The sequence below is a fragment of the Sebastes umbrosus genome, chromosome 24 (assembly GCF_015220745.1).
Source record: "Sebastes umbrosus isolate fSebUmb1 chromosome 24, fSebUmb1.pri, whole genome shotgun sequence".
Lineage (NCBI taxonomy): Eukaryota > Metazoa > Chordata > Actinopteri > Perciformes > Sebastidae > Sebastes > Sebastes umbrosus.
In genome coordinates this window covers 10,400,267-10,425,684 of record NC_051292.1, presented here as the reverse complement: position 1 = coordinate 10,425,684, position 25,418 = coordinate 10,400,267, and the positions used below count along the sequence as shown (strand labels likewise).

Sequence of the window (25,418 nt, the reverse complement as noted above, 5' to 3'; positions counted from 1 at the left end):
GCTGTGCCGGTATATTACAGTACATTTTATGGTAAATGTATTTATTTGCATTTCTGAGAAGATTTACATTTAGATTTTGTTTACAATGCATGAACGTAAGGCAGCGCAAAGGAAAGGAAAGGCCGGAGAGAAAAAAAGAAAAACAAAATTTCATCACCGAGAAAAGCCAGACAGTCCCTCTCAAGGGCAAATAGTTATTTAGAGATGACACGTCTGTCTCTTGTCCTCATCGGATTTGATGGAAGGTCGAGAGATACTTTTATGTCTCGCTGTGAAAAGGCGAGACCAAGCGGTAAAGATGTAATGAATCCTAGTTATTATAGAGATAATTTAAAAGGTTAAAGTAGGGTCAAGTTCCTCCATTCACAAAGAAATCATGAACATTTCGTTCGGCCAGACCATCTACCATTCAAGCCTATTGATCCAAATGACCGACAGTTGGTGGTATTGATTGAAATTCACAGTATGTGCCATCATATATGCTGTCTCATTGAATGAACCAAAATAATATAATATTAAAAATACATTTAGGCAATAATTAATTGATAAAATGGGACATAAATTGATATTTCTGTTATAATTTGCTTCTGTATTTATTTATCTTTGTATTACTTCCCCTATCTACTCTTCTATTTTATTTCCTTTTATTTATGAATTTGTTTTTTTAAATGTATTTGTTGTATTATTATTTTTAATAGATTTAGAATAAATACAAAATAAATGCAAAAATTAATAAATAATTAATTAATTTAAAGGGAAATTAAATGGAAGAGTAGCTAGATAGGGGAAGTACTACAAAGATAAATAAATAAAGAAGCAAATTAAAATAGAAATGACAATTTATGTCACATTTGATCAATTAATTAATGCCGACATTTATTTTTAATATTATTTTTAGTGCATTTAATGGCATATTTATTTAGTGAGTCATTTATTTATTTATTTTTGATTTTGGCAGGTTGCGTCCTCCATACATTTCACGTTGTGCAGGCAGTGTGTTTTTCAGAGAGCACACCAACTGCTCGACTGAAAGCGACAAGTGGCTGCTCAGAGGATTTAGCTTCTTAAAGCCTAGTTTATTGGACCTCTGCACCCAGCGCTGCCCTCAGGGAGGAGCAGCAGATGGATGGCTTATTGATTCATGTAGCCATTGCCTTATTCTGATGCGCTAGGCTGAGAGAAAATCAAATGCTAATCAGTAATCAGGCGGCTCACTGGTCTTTAAGTGTTCTTTCCACATTGGCTGAGCTCGTTGCTCTCTGCCATCCGCGTGTTGCAGCAATGTCCCACTTGTTTACTATGATTTATTTATTTGTCTGGCAAACTTCTTCACATCAATTTTTTTGGCGAATGTCTTCCCATCACCATTTTTCAGATTTCTGCCACATCTCGGCGTGTAGATCAAACAGAATTTACTGCTGCTCGCACTTGTTGCCAAGCTTCATTTTCCATTTGTTTGTCCGTTTTTTTTTCCTGTCTGAGCCGTGTTCAGCAGAGGGGAGACATCAGTGACATTTCCTGCAGCATTTAAAAGGAGGGTTGTTACCATCTCTAATCAGCTGGGTGCATATCTTTATGTTAATGAAGGCTGTGCATGATGGTTTAGAAAAGTCTGATATTTATCGAGGATGATTACTTGCAGGTGTACCTACTCGCATTTAAAAATGTCTTCTGCTCAGCTCTGAACACTGTAGACGTTGGTTGTTAGAGACCATTTCTATGTAACCTTGATTAATGAGGGCTCTGATATCCCAGGTGTAATCAGGACTTGATTAGAAAGAAAACCAGCACGGATGTTGGTCCCAAATAGCACGTCCATTTTCACGCCCTTCATTACAGGTCATTGTTCTGTTATATTATGATTTTATAATGACAAAATAATATCTATGTGTGTATTTCCCTCTGCATAAGATGAAAAAGCTCATCACACTGTACCTGTTATGGGAATAAGCACACTGGAAGACATGCCTGTCACAATTTCTTTGGATTTTGATTAATTAAAGAGGACCTACAAGGTTTAATTTCAGGTTCATACTTGTATTTTAGGTTTCTACAAGAACATGTTTTAATGTTTTTAATGTTCAAAAAACGCTTTATTTTGTCATACCGGCTGTGCTGCAGCACCTCTTTTCACCCTCTGTCTGAAACACTCTGTTTGAGCTCTTGCTCCACCCTCCCGAAAAGCCCAGTCTGCTCTGATTGGTCAGCTGGTCCACTCTGTTTTGATTGCTCAACTTGAAACAAACTCTTCAGACTCCGCTCCAGCTCCGCTCTAATTAGCTTTGTTTGAGGGCGTGCCAAACCGGCTGCTAGGCAGGTATTATGCAAATGTGTTACTTGGTGACATCACCACGTTACGGAAGAAAATACAGGACTTCAATCGAGGCGTTTCAGGCAGTTCAAGAGCAGTGTTTCTCCCTTTGGTGTGGACTTTGGGCTTTGTAACTTTGCAGACCTTTTACATGCACAAAAAAACTATATAACACACTAAAGGAAAGAGGAAAAAACACAAAACCATAATAATCAACAGCTTCAGTCCACACTTTTGCTAGCTGGTGTAGCAAAGTAGCAAACAGTTGCCTTCGATTCAACCTATCACAGCTAATATCTTTGCTTTAATTCAATCATCCTTTCAGACATGGCAACAGCCTTCAAAACGTTACACCATTTAGCTTTAAAGGGTTCATTAAGTGTGTTTAGACTACCTCTTCAACACATTAATTGGTTAGTTGTGTGAGTTAATGTCGCCATTATTGGAGAATATTATCAAACTGAAGACACTCACAGTGAGGTCTGTGGATTATGAAGTGTTTTAAAAAGACACACTGCAGATAAGCTAGTTTATAAGCAGCCCTTCTGTTCATCTTCATTGTATAGGGGTGGAGGAGGCAGATATTTTAAAAGCCAGGCAAGCAATGAAAGCAATGAATTCCCACACACTGTCAGCACTAAGTTTACCGGATATTCGACAGCTCAGCTTTTTCCTGGCATCGAACTCACACCATGAAACAAATACCATCATTATACCACGAAGGAGTGAAGTCATAAACACACGAGACAATTACATCATCCATAATTGATAAAAAAACATCACTAAAATGCATTGCAAATCAGCTAATAAATGCTGTGGTATATGGCGTTGGTTCAAGAAGATGTTTTTTATGAAGTCAGATTCTAGCGCAACCCATCGTCAGTTTACTCCACAGGTGGTTTTTAACCTTGTTGTATGCTGCGACTGGTAAATGTAAACATTCAACACATTTACTTTGGCAAAATATGTTCATTTATTGGAACGTTTCTGCATTGAAACATTGCGTCTGAATTTTCTAAAATTTGCACAGACATCCTGAATGTAGAGAGAGAAGCAGGATTCACCTTGATGTTAGTTTGACATTGTGTCTGTCACAACAAGTCGTCTGCGCGAGCTCTCAGGCTAATCAGTAATAAGAGGCGTACGGGTTAAAGAGTCGTGGTTTCTATGGACCACAGAGGAAGACGTTCAACAACCTTGAAAGGTCACAACTAATGATGGGCAATAATCAACATAATATTTGTCCCATTTTCACATTAGAGAGGAGCCGGATACAGGCTTACATCACAAAGGAAATATAATATTAATTTTCAAGCCTCATTATTGTGTTTTTACACTTTAAAGCAAAATGTCAATTGCTCTCTTGAAGCAGCGTCATTGTGTTTTTCTTCATTTGATTGGAGTGTTTGCTCATTTGTTATGTTAATTTCATGTTAATTCTGACTTTTTCCAGATATAGAAGAGAGAGCACTTCTGCTAAACCTCCAAAGGCTTGTTCACACACACGTCCAATTCCAAATGTCAGTAAAAGTAATCCGTTACTCTTCCTGAAAAGCTGACAGTCACGACCTCAAAATACTAGTAAAAAAAAGACAAATAGTTCATATCTAATAAGTGCAACAAATCTAAAATGATGCAAGGGATGACAGGAAGTGAACAAAACCACCAGTGACACCAGCATTGTCCTTTAAAATCCCTGCCTGAGGCTATAAGGGTGTGATCAGCTGTCTGCTCCTCTACCGTCTTCAAATAACACTGACCCGATGAAGCCAAGAGCACGACTGTGCCTTTAGAATAATAGACAAGAACAGGCTGATATTAAAATGTTATGGACAATATATAATATAAATATAATACACAATGCATCATGGGTGATGTTACAGCAGATGTGATGGATGATGAGTGTCTTTTTGGCAAAGGAATATATATTTGTTAAGCATATAACACATAAAACATGGCATATTTCCTTATTTAGTTTACTGTAATAAAAGTGCTTTATGGTCATTTCTGTATTTTGTCACCTTTATGAAGTGCGCAAGCTCAGTTTGTGGCTAAGAGAGGGATTATCACTTTAATATTCTTCAACATATTGGGCTTTTAATAAGGTCAGAAGGAGAAAAAAACATTTTAAGGGGGGAAAAAATGGTTGCAATAATTCATATTTATACACATATAGCTAAGTCAATGTCAACAAAACACAAGTTTTATTTTGTCTTATTTTCATTCTGATTGCAGCGTTATAATTGGACATTGAAGGCACACTACATGACTCAACTAAAATAATAATTAAATAACTCTTACTGTGATGATACCGATCTGTGGCAGAGTGATAACTTATATAACTGTATATAGATGATAGACTCACTCCTTCTGAAAAATAGAAAAGAACTGGGTATTGGTGTTTGGTATCGGTTGTGAATTATAGAGCTGTAGAGACAAATTAGCTCCGGGTTTTGGGCAGCAGAGTATTTATATTTAAAGCAGTGGTCTTCATTTGCAGTCAATGTTGTGCAAAACTCTGAGTTTTAAAAGCTCTGCGAGTAGCCCTCCCGGAGGCCGGAGCTGCTTCTTCACCCTCACCATGAACTAAACCGTAACTAACTGAGCAACGGAGCGGCTGACGTCTCAGTCCGGAGAAACACGCACACATAAACTCACTTTGTCTGTTTTTGTCCTCAGCTCTGTTTAACTTAATTCCTGTGGGTCTGAGAGTCGTGGCCATCCAATCAGTCAAGACTGGCCTCTACATCGCCATGAACGGAGAGGGTCACCTCTACTCATCGGTGAGCAACCACCCACACACACACACAGACACATACAGTATACAAGCACGGACACACAAGGATGAGAAACTCCTGATGCACAGCGTCCACCAGACATGTTTTGTTTCAGTATTTTTTACTTGTGTCTGTTGTGTTCAGCATCATTTTTTTTGAGGGCTTAATGCTTCTCTTCTGGAAAATTATGGCGCTTAATTGCTCATCCAGGTCCCGGGTGTTTGGTTTTAAGCTGTGGTAATTCTTTGCGGGAGACAAATGGAAGTATCGGCCTGTTTCGACAAATCTCTGGTCATTTATAAGACCTTACTTTATCCCCAGGAGCAAGGAAAAAAATAAATGGCTTATAATGATTCAGGAAAGTGCGTCTGTTGACTTAAAGTTGTCAAAAACAAATAAGAAACGGGCGGCAACTACCGATTATATTCACTATCAATTACTCTGCATATTGTTTTCTTGATTAATCGATTAGTCTTTAGATCTATAAACTGTCAGAGAACAGTGCAAGAACTGCAAACTGAGAGCAGATTTTGAGCGGCGATAAATGGATCATTGGCCCGGTTAACATGACACACTCATCTCGTCTCATCTCATTATGCCGCTCAGAAGAAGAACCGCTGGGTGATTTTAGTACAACTCCCCCTCAGTTAGCCCGGCGTACAGGCCATTACGTTCCCCGTATTCGTCTGTCTGAAAGACGGCACACCGAGCAAAATGGATCACTCCCCTAAAAAGCAGTTACAAACAAATCCTCCTCTAAATTATACAATATGTACATTTCAAGGCTTAAATTTAAAGGAGCAGTGAAGCATGCCTGATGCAATAAAAGCTTTTCTCATGTTAGAAGACAATATGAGAGATTTTTTTTTAGGTTTTGTGCAACAGAAGATTGGAGGCAGGTGCATTAGACAGAGAGAGAAAGAGATGAGAAAAGCCAGAGATAAATAGCTTTTTAATGGATTGTTAGATAATGGACAAGTACGAATTAAGTAAGCATAATGTCCTTAAATGCCGTTACAGAGGGATTTTTGTTTATGAGTGCAAAAGATGAAGAAAACAGTTTGAAGTTGTAAATGAAAAACTGCAAAAATAAACCAGCTAAATTAATCAAACCTCTGTCAAATCATTGACATTAGTTGGGGACATGCAGAACAATCTGGAAGACGTGGTTGGAGAGAGGGATGAAGGAGGTGGTGAAGAGCCAGTGGAGGGGAAGTGAGGTAGAGGAGGAGCGGCCGGCTGCTAGAGCGGAATATGAATTATTTCCGTGCTGACTCTTCAGAGAGAGTTCACACTCTTTCACTGACGTCTCTTCTCCCTAACATCATCCCTCTTTCCTCCCCTTCATTTCTTTTTTTGGGGGGGTCGAGATGACAGGAGCCAGAGAGGAGGGGGAAAGGAGGTGAAGAGAGGAGAAGGAGAGAGGGGACAGGGGAATAGAAAGGGATGGGAGGGGAGGAGATGAAAGGAGGGAAATGAAAGGGAGAGGTGAGGGGAATAAAGGTGAGGCCAGGACCAATCATGAAAGAAAGAGGGGAGACGAAAGGTTGGACTTGGGAGGTGGGAGGCAAAAGAAAGGAAGAAATAGGACACGGACAATGAGAGGACAAAGATGTGCAGGAAGGAGGACAGGTTGTAGACAGATGAGGACAAAGATGGAGAGGATGGAGGAAAAGGTTGTAGATAGAAGAAGCAACGATGGAGGGGGGAGGAGGAAAGGTTGTAGACAGATGAGGACAAAGATGGAGAGGATGGAGGAAATGGTTGTAGACAGGAGAGGACAAAGATGGAAGGGAAGGATGAAAAAGTTGTAGAGGAAAAGATGGAGAGGAAGGAGGAAAAGGTTGTAGACGGAAGAGGCAACAATGGAGAGGAGGGAGGAAAGGGTTGTAGACAGAAGAGGAATGGGTTGTAGACAGAGGAGGAAAAGATGGAGAGGAAGGAGAAAAGGGTTGCAGACAGAAGAGGAAAGAGGACAGAGAGGAAGGAGGAAAAGGTTGCAGACAGAAGAAGAAAGAGGACAGAGAGGAAGGAGGAAAAGGTTGCAGACAGAAGAAGAAAGAGGACAGAGAGGAAGGAGGAAAAGGTTGTAGACAGAAGAGGAAAGGGTTGTAGACAGAGGAGGAAAAGATGGAGAGGAAGGAGAAAAAGGTTGCAGACAGAAGAGGAAAGAGGACAGAGAGGAAGGAGGAAAAGGTTGTAGACAGAAGAGGAAAGGGTTGTAGACAGAGGAGGAAAAGATGGAGAGGAAGGAGAAAAGGGTTGCAGACAGAAGAAGAAAGAGGACAGAGAGGAAGGAGGAAAAGGTTGCAGACAGAAGAGGAAAGAGGACAGAGAGGAAGGAGGAAAAGGTTGCAGACAGAAGAGGAAAGAGGACAGAGAGGAAGGAGGAAAAGGTTGCAGACAGAAGAGGAAGGAGGACAACAATTGTAGACAGAGGAGGAAAAAAGATGGAATAGAAGGAGTCATAGGTTGAAGACAAAGGAGGGAAAAGCCGGAGACGAGAGAAGGAAAGATATTTCAGACGGAAGAGTAAAAAAAAAAAGAAAGATGGAGAGGAAGGAGGACAAATGTAGACAAAGGGATGAGAGGAAGAGAAAAGAGTAATCGGGAGGAGGAAGACGAGAGATCTGTGCTGCTCTGCTGGGCTTTCTCAGCCTGTCGCTGAAAGTCACAGATGCATGAGGGCTTCCTGTAAATAATTGAAGAGGGGGAGTCCCCCCCTACACACACACACACACACATACACACACACACACACAGTAGAAATCCCCTCTAAAGCTGCATAGAGGCAAAGTGTGTGTGTGTGTGATCATGTTCCAGCTCTGTGACTGATGTGCAGGCAGCTATACATGATAGCGAATATATGAATTACATACAGCAGGTCTGAATTGCGGTGATGTTAGCTCTGCTTGATGTTTAATTGGCTGCTGTAAAGCTCCCGGCAGGTGTAGCGCGCGGTAAGGACGCTGCCGCGTTCATTCCTTCACGTATGTGTGTAATTGGTTCGGGGTTCAGACTGAGCAGCTTGTTTATCGGACACATCTGGATTATCTTTCATCCTGCCGGGTTAGTTATTGTGGAGGTGTCAGGAAGTCGATACAAATCACGTTCTAGTTCCTGTACCTGCAACTAAACACGGTGCACTCGTCAGCAGATACTACAAGCTGCATTTCACCCATTGGAAGACTTTTTTATTAACAAATAACTCGATATTTATGGTACAAACATCTCAATTTAAGCACACTGTGGCTGCACTTCTAATCAGAACATGATGTACTGAGTGTGTGCATGAAAAGATGTTATATTTAATTGCATTTTCTGGTAGATTCTGTTTTTTTTTAAGGATAAAACATGCCTTTCTTATACTTTCCTATTATAGCAACATAGCGCTATCAAGATTGTGATTTGAATTTCCTCTATATTGCCTTCCCCACGTCTGAACATTTTTTTAAATTAGGACGTTTCCTTGTGTAGTGTATTCTCGGCTCGCTCCTAAATTTATGCCGCTCTGCTCTCAACGCGATTCTTTATCCTCTTATTGCAAATTGTTAATGATATGCTGCAAACTTAGTTATACATGGTAGGACTGCCTTATTAATTCCACATCCCAGGCATCTGGCTGTGTGTGTGTGTGTGTGTGGTTGCGCACGCACATGCCGCACGCGTACATGTGTGTGGGTTTTTGGGCGTGCGTGCCACTAACAGATGGCACAGTGTGCAATGAGCTGCTATGTGATAATTATGGAGCATGCTGGGGGAAAGTGGGGGGAGAAAAAAAAAAAAAAGTGCTGATGAGTTTGGGACCGTGTGTGTGAATGAGACTGGGAGTGACAAGAGTGTGTGATACACACGTTGGTATGTTGTGTGTGTGTGTGTGTCGGGGCGGTTGGGAAGGTGTAGATGTCAGGATGTCAGCCGAGAGGTGAAAAGAGGAAATTGACTTTGACGCGTTTTCCTGCAACATCCAACTATTACTGCTACTCCTACTCTTATTATTATCTTCTTCTACTACCTCTAAGTGAATAGGGTGAGAAATGTTGGGGATAAAAGAGCATCACAAATTGTTTATGTCCCAATGTGGTCATGAGGACTAGGGCTGTCAAAGTGATAATAAAGCATTCCTTTTAACGCCAATAGTTTCTTTAACACATTAACTTGTGATTTTTAGGTTGTAGCGGGCTCAGGTTTTAAAGCTAGAGTGAAGATACTTCCATCATAGGAATCTAGAAAACCTAAAGAATCCATTGGTACCAACCATGTCATACTAGCTTGTCATGAAGGAGGTTAGATAACGCTCCAAACTTATGCTAAATTGTGGCGAAGAAAAACTGTCATGGCCATTTTCAAAGGGGTCCCTTGACCTCTGACCTGAGCTGTTGATGCCTGTTGGGCTGCAGTTTGCCATGTTATGATTTGAGCATATTGTTTTATGCTAAATGCAGTACCTGTGAGGGTTTCTGGACAATATTTGTCTTTGTTTTGTGTTGTTAACTGATTTCCAATAATAAATATATACACATTAAGCATTAAGCAAGCATTTCCCACTCCCATGTTGGTAAGAGTATTAAATACTTGACAAATTGTAATCAATTGACAGCCATATATGAGACGTATCTAGATCTTGACAGAGGTTTGTGTACACCAGTGCCCCCCTAAAATCTGCTTGTTTTTGAAATCTGAATTTTGCTGAGTGTCCACCAGCCAAGATTAGAAATGGAAATGTATTCGTTCATGCCGGCTCCCCGTGAGTCAGACTGTTAGAGCCCCGAACACCATCAATTCAAGTCCGTCCTCCATCCATCTTTTTCACCTGCTTGTTTCTTTCCCCTCTCTTCCCCTTTCTGTTTTAGTCCAGGTATCCATTTGACAGAAACATCTTAAAGTCAGGGATGGTAAATCTGGTCTTCCACAAAACCTCTTAGTCCCCCTGAAGGAAATCAGGAGGTTAGGTATGTTTCAAACTAGCAGTATAAATCCAAAGCCAATTTAAATCCCACTAAAAATAACATTAATTGATCCTCTAATAATGAACACCCCCGTGTGAAGAACAAACAGAGACTTTGCCTGTGTCTGGGTCGTACTGTAGACAGCTCCTGGTGCTGAAAAGATGTCCAGTAGACCAGATAAATAACATACAAAATAAAAGCACCTTATACTAAACAATATGATAGCATATTAAATAGGGATGTTAATAATTAACCGTTTAACCGTTACGCCGGGCAGAGACACAGCGGACAACCTGCTAAACTGAACTAAATGTGCGGTGGAGACTTTTACTGGGAAAGTGGCTGCTAAATTAACGCTCCCGGACGGTGAACTGGAGACAGTGAACGCAGCATACGCTCCCATACAGGTGACTTGGGGACTCAGTTGTCTGTTGTCCTCATACGCTGCACTAATTTCCTACTTAACATCTTTAAACATCTTGTTTATTTGAGTCCAAAACCCTAATATATTTATTATCATACGACAAAAAAAAAAATCCGAGAGCATGAAACCGGAGAATGTTGCTTTTGTTTGAGAAATAACTGAAACGATGAGTCCGCAGCTGATTAATTTTCGACTAATCGTTTCAGCTCATTTCATTCATTGCAACATTAAAAAAAACAGACGCAGAGACCTTGTGTATCCTTTTCCATATTCGTCCCTCTTCCTGAGCTACAACCTATTTTCTTACAACAGGATGTTTTTGACATACACAGGAGTGTGTGTGCTGTACGTACGTGTGTCTGTCTGTGTACGTGGGCGTGTGCTTCCATTCATAACGCAGCCGGTACCAGCACTCAGACAGAGTGAGTCCTGTGATGTCTACATCCAGACAGATGAGAAACAAGACGAGTGGCAGAGAGAATAAACGTTCGCCATGTGAGTCATGACACGCACACACATTATCTGGTGACTAGAGGATGAATTAGTTGCCGGTGTGCTGCTGTGGAGTCTCCTCAAAGATGTCGCTCTGTGCATCGCGGCATTGAAGGCACCACAGGGGCAGACATCGCACTCGCATAGCAGGTTGGAACAAAAACTACTGATGACGTTTGTCAGCAATTACTGGTGTATGTGTAGCCTTCCTCCGACGACTCACAGTCAGCAGCCTTTGTTCAGCCGTTCAAAGACTCTCTTCAAGGAGGTTTGACATAATGGACTGATGTATTCAGAAATCTCAAAGGTGTATTCATCTTTAAGAAAGACTTAAAGGCTGGCTTATTGTTTGAAGTTTAATTCACCGATGTTATTGCATTTCTGCGGAAGTGATGAAATCTGCAAACTGAACTTAACGCCAATACATTTCTCAGTTGTTCCAGTATCAGAAATGCCTCCAATACAACTTCTGGATCAGATATCGGCTAGTATGTGAGTCTATATGCACCGATCCGATATCAAGTTATCACTTCCTACCTGCTCTGTACATCCTGCCCGATGGACCCCGAAACACAGTCAGACCAGACCTGAATGGACCCCTATAGAGGAAGAACACCAACACAGCATGACGTGCTATTAACGAGCCGCTGTGGTTGAATAGAGCAGCGGTATGATAATAATGTCCTTAGAACAAATAGAAAATAATCTAAAAATAATGTGTTTGTACGCTTCAAAGACTAATTTATAGAAATAATTGAAAGTCCTATTTTCATAAAGTATGTGGCAAAAAAACAAAACGCATCCGACCTGATTAGACTGAGAATAATTTGGACCTTTCCAGAATTGTAAAATCCTTCCTCATAATATCATAACCTTTGTGTTTTCTGGCACTGACGAGCCTTCAAACTCAATTTTATAAAATAAAAAGTATATATAAACATACTAACATATTTTCTATTTCTATGTTAGTATGTTTATATTTTATATTTATCTATCTATCTTTCGATCAATCTGTCATGGATCACAAATCTTGTATTCAGGATGCTGCAGTTGCTGCAGTTTAAATGATAAAAGGTGTTTTAATCAGATACAGAAGTTATCCTCTTGTTCTGTTTGTCAACCCGTCCTCAAGGAGAGCCTGTTGCTCCAGCTCAAACACACCTGATCCAATTAAGAGCCACACATTTTCATAAGAGCGTAATTGGATCAGGTGTGCAGGTCTGGAGTGGCTGAGGAGCGCCGCGGCGTTCCCGACACGCCGGGGGCGCCGCTGTGATTGGAGTCAGATTGATGCTTTGCTTCAGTCAGTCTGGGCCGGAGGACATCCTTTCAAGTCCCCCTCTCCAAGCGCTCCCTCTCCACTTTTGTTTTCATGCGCCGGCACTTTCTTCTCCTTGGGCTTTCTTTTCTTTAGAATGATTTGTTTACCCACAATCCCCCTGGGTAATTAGTGCTGTGATAATAACTGGTGTTGGAAACAAACACACCCACTCACTGAGCGGCGCACACAAACAGACATATATATACATGCACATTGGGATGAAAAACAGCTTCCTTGAGCTTAGTCGCATAAAGCAACACTACAAGTAGAGCAACTGCTCCCTCATAGTTATGAATAATGGAACTGCAAAGTTGTCATTTTTCATAATTAAACACATTTTTATGAAACTAAAATAAGAAACTAAGATTGAGGGATAATTCATTATTGCTATTAATTAACTTGGAGGTGTTGATATGATCATACTGCGTTATTGGTTCACATGATTTAGCTGGAATTAATGATTCCAACCAAATTCTAATTAAAAACATGAGTTGAAGAGTTTTAAACTCTTCATTTCATTAAATATGAATTAGATTATTTAGATATCTGATATATATATATAATATGTTTATCTTGAGCTCAACCAGTTTGTGATTTCTTGGCTATAATGAAAAGGAAAATGTGTCTTTTTAAAAGCAGCTAGACCAGAAAGCTTGGCGAAAGCTAGAATCACAAGCAAACTCTTCTTTGTAGTTTTACCAGCACTGAAGAAAATACACTGTTGGAAGGTTGCTCCGTGTGACTTCCAGTTCATTTAAAAACAAAAGAGTATTTTAGGGGTTTTCAACAAGAGGAAGGGAGAGACTATACAAGCATCAGGAACAAACAAAGAGACATTTGGAGCCGTAATGAGTTCACGTTTACGTGACAAAGCCCTCTGGTCTGTCAGGGACATTATTATGGCTTTGCAAGACCTCTTTCTTTTACTGCAATCGCTCCTTTAACTCAAACAAGTAGTTTCTGTGCTTAAATGAACCAAACCTCAACTGTAGCGATGGCAGATCATTCATAGTGTTGTCACGATACTGGAATTTCTAACTTCAATTCAATACCTTGAAGTATATTGATATTATGCCATTTTCGAACATTGAGGGCATACAATTTTAGATGTTAATTTTTTAAAAATAGCGGTATGTGTGTCAACTCAAAGAGAAGAGAAGCAGAAAATGAGTATTAAAACCGTTTCAGATATTCAGTATCGATATGTATCGATACTTATAATAATGTTTTTGACAACAATAGTCCCACGAATAGCTCTGATAAAGGTCTAACTATTCTGGAAGGCAGTGTTTTCTCATTTAGTTTGAAGGGTTTGTTGGATGTTTTGGGCTCTTCCTGTGAAAGAACACACTGTACATGTTACAAGAGGTGGAATTACACGTGTGCATGACAGTGTTACGGTCGTCCCGCCATAGGGATTGAGTCACAGTTCAGCATCACATTTCACTCCTTGATACCATCACCGGAACATGATACGGATGTGTTGTCCATTATCACTCTTTAATTATATACCCCTGAGTAAGCTGTGTGTGTGTGGGCTTTGTCGTTACAAGTATAAATCTAGCTTCACTCTGTCTTTACCATATACTGTATATAAACCCATTGGTTTGTGGACTGCCGTTTTGAAGCCTCGAGTTCAGCATTTTGGCCGTCCCAGCTCAGTTTTTGGCCATCGCCATCTTGGTTTTTAGCCGTCCCAATCTTGTTTTTTGGCCGTCGCAATCTTGGTTTTTGGCCCTCCCAATCTTGGTTTTTGGCCGTCCCAATCTTGGTTTTTGGCCGTCGCAATCTTGGTTTTTGTCCGTCCCAATCTTGTTTTTTTGGCCATCGCAATCTTGGTTGTTGGCCCATCGCAATCTTGGTTGTTGGCCGTCGCAATCTTGGTTGTTGGCCGTCGCAATCTTGGTTGTTGGCCGTCGCAATCTTGATTTTTGGCCGTCGCAATCTTGTTTTTGGGCCGTTGCCATCTTGGTTTTGCTCATAGCAATCTTGGTTTTTGGCCGTCGCCATCTTGGTTTTTGGCCGTCGCAATCTTGGTTTTTTGGCCATCGCAATCTTGTTTTTGGGCCGTTGCCATCTTGGTTTTGCTCATAGCAATCTTGATTTTTGGCCATCGCAATCTTGGTTTTTGGCTGTCGCCATCTTGGTTTTTTAAAGCATCCCCTGCTTTATGGTCTATTTGACTCTAAATGGGACCATAATTTACTAAATGAACATCATGCTGTATTGAAGAAGACTTGAAACTAGTGATTGAGACCATAAACTCATGTTTACAATGTTTACTGAGGGAATAAATCAAGTGAGAAGTAGGCTCATTTTCTCATAGACTTCTATACAATCAGACTTCAGAGGAGTCGCCCCCTGCTGGCTGTTAGAAAGAATGCAAGTTTAAGGCACTTCAGCATTGACTTCACTTTTCAGACCAAGATGTTGCCCACTGATCTTTAGCCGCTGAGCCCAGAGAGTCGGAGCTTGAAGGGAGAACTTGTGGCAGCTGCTCTGGTCAGCGTGGTCACAGGCCTGACCTCTCAGTGTATTATAACACTATTATTCATCTAGCTCTCTACAACAAGACATGTTCCTGATTGTCAGTGGATCAAAGGCTTTGGTAAATTATACACTGGAACAGTAATTATCGTTATATCATGAATGTGCTTCTACTGGGAAGCTCCCAGTGGCCAGCAGTCAATCTGTGGTAGCACTGGGCAGCTCCAGTTGCCAAGTGTTGTTAGTAGTGCTGCGCCAGGAGTGGAGATTGCTTTCCCCCCTCTGGTTTTAAGTTTCTTATTTTAGGTCTTATTTAAGGGACAGAGTGCTGCCTGTATCAATCTAGTGTGTTTCGGAGCAGGATGTTTCACATGTTAATTGGCTCCTCTCTACCTGATTACGGCTGCTATTCAGGCTAGGATGCATGCATGCATGTGTGCGTGTGATTCAAAAGATAACAATGTGCATGCATGTGTTTTCATCTCCGCAGAGAGGGAGAAAATAAGAGGAAGAAAATGCTAAGATAAGAGAAGGGAGAGGGAGAGAATCCCCCGCTGTTTTTCCAATCAGGAGGCGTCGTCCTCCTCACTGGGTGATTTATTCTCTCCTTCATGTCCCAATTTCCAAACCCCACCCTCCGTTTTCTTTCATTCACTCTTTCTCGCCGTCTTCTTCCTGTGGGCAGCTCGCGAACATTTAGAAATGACGACAGAAACACATTCAGGCAGGCAGTGTGTTTGTTAAAATGACTCACCTGTGAGGCGGTGTGAGGTTTTCATCTGAAGCGAGTTCACTTTTTTTCGTCTCTGGATTTCAGTCGGGGTATAAATGTGACCGAGAGACGCCTCGACATCAAACGTCTTTTATTTTAAAAGCGGCATTAAATGATGTATGACCTCACTGGCCGGCATTAATAAGTGTCTGGCGCTTCTCCCTGCACGCCAGCAAAGATCGCCCTCCCTAACAAATGAATAATGAATCTGGGGTGCAGGTCAGGACTAAATATATAGTTAGAAATATGGAGCTCTTCAGAGAACAATCACGCTGTTAATATAAATCAAAAGCGTGGTTACCAATAGAGCATTCATTCATTGTAACCTCGTCTTGTTTTGTCGCCAACCAATCATTTAGTCACATTTCATATCCCAGCATGCCCCCCTGCACCTCCCTCCATTCATCCCCTAGAGCCACAAGTGTGTGTGTGTGTGCGCGTCTGAGCCACCGCAGCTGTGTATTGGTGCCACCCAACCCTGCTGCCTTTTATCAAGTGTCTTCCTATGTTAGCATGAGTGGATGTGGTAGAGCATGAGATATCGCACATTCTATGCTAAATTACCAATTCAAGTGTTTGTGTGTGTATTTCGCTCTCTCGCTCTCGCACCCCCCCCCACCCCCCCCCTACATAACTGACCCCTCCCTCTCAGCGCTGGTTGGTTGCCACGGCTACAGTGTCGCCTCTCTTCCTCATGTTGCTATGAGACTCGGACCGACAGACCTGAGCTGAATGACAATGTGTCTGTGGCACTGGCAGGAGGCCCACAACAACCAATAAGAGACGGTCTAGACGCAACGCTTCCCAATCTGGGGTCTGGGGACCTCCGGGGGGGATTGTTTGGGTTGGCAGGAGCCTCCTCAGCCATATGAGGGGCGAGTTTATTAACACTATTTATATCCTCAGCAATTGTCTCAATGAGGAAATGTGTCAGTCATCGTGTGCTAAATGATTATGAGAGCTCCTTCACGGAGAAAAATGTTGCCCCAAGAAAGGCAGATTTGTTATACAAGGGGAGATAATAGTGATGCGATGATACAGCGAGAGTTAAAGCTACATTAATCAATATGCTTTTATATTAACAGTGGATCAGATTATGTATAATGTGAAAGGACAACCCACCTGCCTGCCAAATACCAAATGTCAGACAGACGGACTAAGGAAAACCAAAGCAGAGCTAAAAGAAGAGTGAATATTGGACTTAAATTTCATCATTTGTCATAGTTTTCAACATGTTCCTCTCTAAAAATCAGATATCTGGTGTCGTTGAGAAGCTCCAAAACTCCCCTTATATATATCCCTCTCTACGTTTAGCTGGTGTACATACAGTACTTCTCTGCCTCAGTGTGTTTTACTGTCATTATTTAGCTTTTTCTTTCTTTATTACAACGTGATCTTAGTTCTAAGGGTTGTAATCTTTGGTTTATTGGCTGAAAAATAATCTAATTTTTACCACAAGGGTAAAATTAAATTGAATCTTATCCAAATATCAAGAGGACATAACAATAAACTGATAGTGTACTGTTGGGATCTGGTTTGCTGACTGCTTTTTCTCAAATTGGGTTAGCGAAGACTCTTAAATGTGACTTAAATGGCATGAAATAGTGCCTAAACAGTTGATTGATTGACAGAAAATGTTTGATAATTGATGCATTTATTAAGCACAATGCTAAATATCCTCTGTTGTTTGGGCAAAAGAAGTATTTCAAGATGTCATCTTGGGCTCCGAGAGATTGTTCACTATTTTATTGAGTAAATTATTAGTTAATTAATCAAAAAGATCCGCAGATTAGTTGATAATCATTAGCTGCAGCCATAATAAGGGAAGTTTGCAGACTGATCTCATGCTGTGTTGGCGTCATGTAAGAGTGGAAACGTGTCATTGACAAAATGCAGTTATCTGATTTTTGGAGCCCGGCTTCTCGATTGTGACCTCGCCAAAAAAAGAAGAATGTTTCATCCGAGGCTGCCTTTTATACTCGCTGTGACTCGGTAGTGCAAGAGGACACTAGGGAGACACGATTTCACTCCCAGTAAGAATAACACCTTGATTCGGTGCTGAAATATGCTCCGCTGGAGCCGCCGGCGACCAGGGAACAGAGTTCTGACACATAACAGCAGAGCGGCGGGTGGGAGGGTGAGATGTTTTGGGGGGCTTTGTGTCGCCAGAATCAATCGCTGTTTTATCTGTTTAGTTTGTTGTTCATGTGCATACAGAGAGAGACAGATAGTGTGTCAGGGGAGACTGACATATCATTCAGTCAGTCTGTGGCTGGTCAATCATTATTTTTTATTTCAGATGAATTGGCAGGTTGATATAAAAAAAAAAACAAAAAAAAAAAACATTTTCTATATTCATTTTGATTGTGCAATAAAGCTTTTTTTATAATAGTGGAACTACTTTTCGATTTATAATATCTTTTTTTCCTCAACAAAATATGACCCGCGTATCTCTTTTCTGTGTGTCCTCAGGAGCTGTTTACGGCCGAGTGTAAGTTTAAGGAGTCGGTGTTCGAGAACTACTACGTGATCTACAGCTCTATGCTCTACAGACAGAAGGAGTCGGGCCGGGCCTGGTTTCTGGGCCTCAATAAAGAGGGACAGGCCATGAAGGGCAACAGAGTCAAAAAGACCAAACCAGCTGCACACTTCCTGCCTAAACCTATAGAAGGTAAGATGCATTTACATACACACATCAACCAGGTCATTTGGTTTCAGACCAGATTTCTATTGGATTATGGAGAAACCTTTTCCTCACATTCTTCCTTTCTTTCCTTCATTCATGCTTCCCTTATCTTCTCCTTTTCTTCCCTCCCTTTCTCCTCCTGTATACTTTCTTTTACCTTTCTTCTTCCCCCCCCCTCCCATCCGCCCCGTTTCTCCCGCCACCCCTCCAGTTGCGATGTACCGAGAGCCTTCGTTGCACGATGTAGGGGAGGCGGTGCCTAAAGTCGCCGGGGGCCCGCCTTCCAAAAGCACAACCAGCGAACCCGTGGTCATGAACGGAGGCAAACCAGTCAACAAACCCGACAAGGCGGCGACATAACCCCGCCCTCCCCCCTTTTTACCCTCCCCCGGCCGACCAGAGGCCCCGGGAAAAAACGCCAGAGACTCGCCCCACTGCTGCGCTCTCAAGAAAAAAATAAACTGCAACAACAAAGGTAACCAAACAAACAACAGCTCAAGTTCTGACTGGTCAGCAGTGGGGCCGCACGCCCCGCCTCAACTCTCTCCCTATTGGACGGCGTTGTGGGGCGGAGCCAGAGGGACAGAGCGCTGCGGCTGGTGGCGGGGGGAAGAGGAGGATGAAGACCGTAAAAGTCGGGCCAATGCCAGCCTGGGACAGTGGCATGCCCTCACTTCTTGGGAGACAAAATGACGTCTTCAAAATATAAACAAAACAAAACGGAAAAAAGTGGCGTCCTCACCGGTATTTTTCTGTGACAATCTGTAAGAATGACGCCCCTTTTCCCCCAAACCTGATAGTACTGTTTTCTGTTGCCAGGTATGCTTGCTTGCTGGTGGCTACACACACACATATACACGCACTACTCCCACCCTGAATCGACCACTTGGAATTGATCTTAAATAAAGAACAGATTAAAAAACAAACATCAGGCAAAGAGAACGCTTTAAATACCAAACACTGATGATTCAGAGGGTGCTTAGTCATCGATCAATTAAGAGTTGGCGCAGGACGTTCTGTACTACTATGAAATGCACTTGAAAATAACCTGTACCCTAATTCTGATCACATACTATATAGCTGTTAAAAAGAGAGTTCTTATTTGACGCCACATAGCTTAAAAGCATGTTTTGTCTTTTCAGTATGCCTTTATTATTATCTGTTTGTCAGGTGGTTTATTATTCTGCACACACACAGAGCACTAGTGATTATCGAGCTGCGTTGTTGTACGGACACAAAATCGATTTTTAGTGTCTAACGAGATGTTTTTTTTCCCCGTCCCTTTTACGAATGCTATGATTTCCACATCGCTGACTCAAGTGTAGCTCAGCAGAGGAAAGAGTGAAGAGTTTTGGTTTTGAGTGTGTAGCTGAAACCAGCATGAGTTCCCCAGTTTGTAGCAGCCCGGAGTGTACAGGAGGGATGGTAGCAGTCAGTGTTTACATGGAGTAGCAGATATTGTCGAGGGTTGAGCCTCAACAACGGTCAGATGGCCTGGTAGTAGTACTTTTTCTTTCTGTTGCCTTCCCAAGTACTTGAAGTTAGAGGTAGTAATGAGGGTAATAATGAACAGGGTAAATTATGTTAAAGCCACTATGTGTACTAACTTTACTGCCCAGTGGTACTAGACCTACAGATCTAACTTGTACCCGAGGATCCAGCCGACTAGACTCTTGTCAGGCTATTAAATAGGCTTTATCGCTATAAGCACCATATATATGGGTCAATAGGGGCCTACTACGCCCAATACTAGGTTTTTATCAACTATTCACATGGTAGATCATTGAAAGAAAGTATAAAAAAAGACAACAGCGACCTTAGTAATTATGACAGGAGCAGAAGCGGAAGTCAGGCGCTGTAGTATAGACAGCGAGAAACCCCATATGGTGCGGAGGTCAGGGGGCGATGGATAGAGGTTGGGGTTTGCATACCGTGTGAAACCAACAAGGTGTAGTTGTCTAGTTAACGCGTTACAACATGTTAGAACGTGTTGTATTTAAGTTTCGCTTTCACTTTTACAACGTAGTAGGCGTAGGAGGCCCCTACTGACCCACATCCATGGTGCTTATAGCGACCGATAACGCCTATTTAATGGCCTGATAACAGTTGAATCGGGTGCAGCATCACAGGTCTTAATCTGCAAATAAATGGAGTATTTAATATAAATATAAATATAAATATTTTTCGCTGTAGTAGAAATATATAAAGTAGCATAAAAATAAAAATACTAAAATAAAAGTCCTTGAGTGAATATACAAGATGTGGTTACTTTCCACCACTGGATGCACATCTGTGTGTCAGTATTTCCGAGTGGATCAGAGCACATCTGATCACACGCATATTAATTGCAGGAGAAAATGTTGTTTTTTTGACAAGACGGAGAGTGTGAAATTACATAATTAAATTTGCCTGCGCGGTGGCCTATAAAAGAAGGTAAGGTCACTAAAAAAAAGTATTAGAAATGTGGCTTTCTGTCACCACCAAAATAAATATCACACGCTGATCAAACGAGTGAAATATGTGTGAAACGTGGAGAACTACAGGGCGGAAAATCAAATGCCTTGAAAATGAAATTAAACCAAATAGATTCGCATGCTTTGCCCTCTCACTGTGACAGTCGACACGGCACCAATCTGTTCAGGACTCGACTCCTGTTCGACACCCGGGCCTTCTGTTTACTCGTCTTTTCTTATTAGACGGCAAGACCAGACGCCAATTAACTCCTCAGAAAGTTACACCAGTGGTCCGTCACATCACTGAGGAGACATTAATACTGTGATCCCACACTTCACATTAGCGTCAGAGACAATGAGGCACACACACACACATGAATATATTCAGTAAGAAGCAGAAGCTGTGCATCTCTCGTCGCATTTTAATCAGATCCTTGAAACGCTGTCAAATTTGCTGAAGATGAATGACCTCCACTGACGTTCCCCCAAACTACAAAGAAACAAGAAGACAGAGAAAAACAAGGCTGTATGATTAATCCTCACAGTTCCGACATGAAACAGCCTCAGCAACAGGTGTGTGTCTGCTGAAAAAACACAAGTGAAGCCCCTCTAACGTGTTTAGCGTTGTCGCGCTGTGTTGCTCCGTACAGAGGACACACTCCGCCACTGAAGAGACAGCTCACAGTGTTTCTAATTGGCATTTCTCACATACACCACATTTTTTTTTCTCTCTCCTCTGATCTCATTAGCTGCCTTTGTGCTCAAATACGTGTGGCTGGCCAGCTCACATTATATCAACTTATCTAGTTTTAATGTGCCCATCTTGTTTTGAAAGAAAAATATCTGAGGATACAAAATGAAAAAGCCAGAATGTGATAGAAATATGTGTGAAAAAAAAAAAAATATGAGAGATCAGAGTTTCGTATTTTTTCTGTGTAATCTTGATGCTGAAATGTATTGCCGCTGTTGGATGATCAGAAAGTGTTATTTTTGCTGGGTAGTACTGTGGATTCTTGCTATGTGAGTGCCTCTCATCCTCAGCTGAGCTCCGAGCTCCGAGATCCTGTAGATTTATGCTAAATGCTCAGCCTCCCCGGGTTCCAGCGGCGGTTTAGCCAAGATTTCCAAACTCCCAAAGTCGCTCGATCTTAGCTCCTGTCTGATGTTACTCGAAGAGCAAGAGGACAAACTCTTTTGACCGGTGTTGTGCTTGTCTCGCGTCAAAGATATGTGGATGTAACATAATATTGTCGTGTCACACTAGGGGTTACTAGTTAAAAAAAGAATAAACCCTGACAATCAGGTCTGTAAACTTCCTATTTATTTTAGTGTTGTCTCAGCTGCCTGTGTCTATAAGAAGCCACTTTAATTATGATGTTTTTGTTACTTGCCTGAGCAAACATTAGAGACTTCGACTGCTATTCGCTGAATGATTACGAAGCAGCGCACGCTGCTGGCAGAGGAAGACGATCGACCAAACCTTCCTCCGCTCGGAGAGGCCCAGCTTGTTAGGTTAGAAATAGGGCTCACATCCTGTGAAAGCAGCTATTGAAGATCTGTGGCACATGCTTGAGAATTAATGATGGACGAAGCCAGAGGAAAAAAAAAAAAGGGGGCCTGGTTTCCTGGCTACTGACCAAAGACGCCGCTACAATCGTGTTTCCAGGCTGGTAATCACAGCTCCTGGTTCAAACAACGAAGGCGCAATTACTGTCAGCGTCTCCTGAGAGCTTTTTTCTCTCCACTGGTGGTTCGCCAGGTACCAGGGCTACAATTATGAGATATCTAACAGCGGGCTGTGCGCAGGAAGAGAGCGGCTGATTTAATTAGAAGTGAGCAATCACGACAGCCTGGGTCACTTTTAATTTCCACATACAAGCACCACTCGTGTTCTCGTGGCGGTGTACACATGTAGCCATCTTACTCCGTCCTGCATGAGCTGCAGCTGGAAGGCACAAAATGGACATAAAAGGCTTTTGTGACCTGACCACTGCAGTCCAGGTGCACTTTAGAGACACAGGAACATGTAATGGTTTAGTTAGCACCGTACTCATGATGTAGCCGGGCTCCCTCAGGTTTTCTTTTTTTTTCCATTTTCCACTTTACTCCTCTGACAAAAGACTGCCTTATTACATCTGAATCTGAAACGAGACAGTAAAACGCGCTCTCACACACTCTCATCCCACACACACACACTCCTCACCCTATTTTACGTTTCAATTATCCTTTGATCCCCAATCTTCTGTTCACTGTAGCTACGCTAGCTTCCGCTCTCTGCTCGTTCTGTAATCATGCAGCCAGAGAACTTCCTCTTCTTTTCTCCTCCTCCTCCTCCTCTTCTCTGTTCGGACTGTTTTCCCACTTGTTGCATGGTTTTTAAAAAGAGGAAAAATGACTGGGGCTTATGCATGTGGTAATTTAGGAACTGTGTTATCGAAAACAAAACAAACATTTACAGCGCGGCACCAGTAAAACTCTGCGTTCCGGCTCATTCCTTGCCATCGGTTTGCACTGGTAGAACCTTACAGAGAGTTTTTTTGAAGCGTAATCCATCATTGCTATAATGGAGCAAAGGAAGAATGGATCCAAATGACTTCATATCACTAACATGGTTACACTAATGCATGTCTTGCGTGGAATACTTTCAGCGGAGCATCGATATTTAACTCTGGCGGGCTGAGAGCAGGAAAATTATAACACAAAAAAAACAGGAATTGTTTGATGTCCTTTGCTGCTTCTTTTAACAATGATGGATTGAGCTCAGGAAGTTATTTTAGACGCTGGTAGATGTAGAAATAGATGGTGATGCTGGGTTGTCTTCTTGTGACTTTTTAAGGTGGGCAAAAAATAGTGTTACGCAAATGACGGACAAAGATTTTTTCCATTAAAGTCAAAAGAAAGACGGAGCAGGTTTTCTTGCCGCTTAGTGCTGCCACCGGTGGTCAACAGCATTTTTGATTTTACATGGTTTGTATTGACTTCAATGAAAGAAATCATGACCTGATGCTGTTTTTTCCCGCCTTTGTAATTCACTAAGAAGACTGTGTACCATCCAGTTTGTATGTTCAACATTTATTCCTGCGGCGGTGTGACTAAAATATCCAGGTTTTATCCTTGATATGGAAGCTAGTGCACACGTATAATTACATGTTCAGATTTAAAAAGCGAGACTGTGATTAATTGCAGGGCGGAAGAACACATTAAATATAAAGATCTACCACAACCCCGCTGTGTCTTACTGATGCAAACCGTGCTAGCTATGAGCCAAAAGCAGAAAAGTCACTGGTGCTGACCCTTAAAGGAGATTTCCTCTGTCTGTCAGTAAATGTACAGTTACCTTTACATACATATTATGCAAACAGTTTGTCTGCACTGTACAGTTTGTGTCCAATCCATTGTATACACACAGAAAAACAATATTGAATAAAGGATTTATAGAAAGAAAGCGCGACTGGACTGATTTACTGCACAACATGTCACTCATCCATTTATTTTTATATCAACTAATCATGAATAGATATCATCCCTGAATTTATTCATCCGTTCACTTACACTTCATACCATTCATGGTATGAACTGGCTAAATTTAACAAAATAAAACCCTGCAAAGTAAGCTCTCTGTTGTTTTGAAGTTACTGTGAGGAACTTTTAACTGGTTATGAAACAGTCTCAATTTAATACTGACCTACATAAGTAAACAAAACCATCAGCGAGAAGATTCTATATAGTTATTCTTAATGCTCGTCATCTGTGCCAGCGTGTCCGATTCCAAGGAAATCGTGCTAGGTTCACCAGAAACTTGTCCAGCTCAGACTCCAGCAGCGACCAGCCTGCGGACGGACCCAGATTTGGCTTCGCTGCCGACTTTGACCTGCAGTCGGAGCTTCGGCGGGAGGTCGAGAGCCGCTCCTCTTCCTGCCAGAAGCAGAGCTTTGTCTCGCTGCTCCGCCGGTCCACGCTGGGAGCCGACACCACGCTGCTGGAGGCTTAGTGGAGGGACGGGAGAATCAGGACTGTCAGACCCTGCTGCAGTAAAATGAGAGGTTTTCTAAAGGGACTCTGGTGCTCGGAAACACTACCGCTTTTGTCCACAGGGGCCGACAAAATCAACACAAAATGAAAGTTCCTCACAGTAGCTTTAAGCAGAAGTATTATTATTTTTTATAAGCTATCAAATTGCTCTTTTGTGACAGGAAAATTTCAGAAGAAGCAATGCAAAGTTCTCATATTAACTTGACTAACCAACTCAAATAAACCACAATAAACATTCTGGCTTTGCTCAGTTGGTAATCCTCCCTCGGAGACAAATAGAGTATGATGGAAGCCCCATTAAACAGCTCCACTATCAGCCACACCTGTATGGAGACAGCTCACATTCAGACAGGTTGACAGGCAAGAAGAAACACACACACACACACACGCCTGGCCTCCTTTAAATGACAGATGAACCAGCAAATACTGTAATTAGGTGGATGTCATTAGAATTTGCATATGTAAATGTAATGTAAATTAGGGGTACTTTGAAGGGCAACATGGTGTTTAATTAGCAAGATGGGGGTTCGAAAGAACTTTAATTATAACCAATGAAACGCTGCATGCTTCACCCCTCATTCAAACTGTTACTGTAAAGTAGTCAGATGAAGATTGTGGACTTTGTCACGATTTCATTTCCTGCATCGCGCCTCAGTTATTTTCCCTTAATATGTCTTTCTCCTGTCATCCTTTGTCATCTTAAGCATTTAGTTT

At 41.7% G+C, this 25,418-nt stretch overlaps 1 protein-coding gene across 1 annotated transcript in view; it reads left to right on the top strand.

Annotated features, from left to right (window-relative positions):
• The window catches only part of LOC119483741 (fibroblast growth factor 14-like), a 33,031-nt gene extending 8,914 nt beyond the window's left edge, over nt 1–24,117 (top strand). The window contains exons 3-5 of the mRNA XM_037762143.1: nt 4,991–5,094; nt 18,006–18,204; nt 18,431–24,117. Of these exons, the coding sequence (XP_037618071.1) occupies nt 4,991–5,094; nt 18,006–18,204; nt 18,431–18,579 (452 nt within the window). The 3' untranslated portion in view covers nt 18,580–24,117. The remainder of the gene's footprint in view (nt 1–4,990; nt 5,095–18,005; nt 18,205–18,430) is intronic.
• The last annotated feature ends 1,301 nt before the right edge of the window (nt 24,118–25,418 follow it).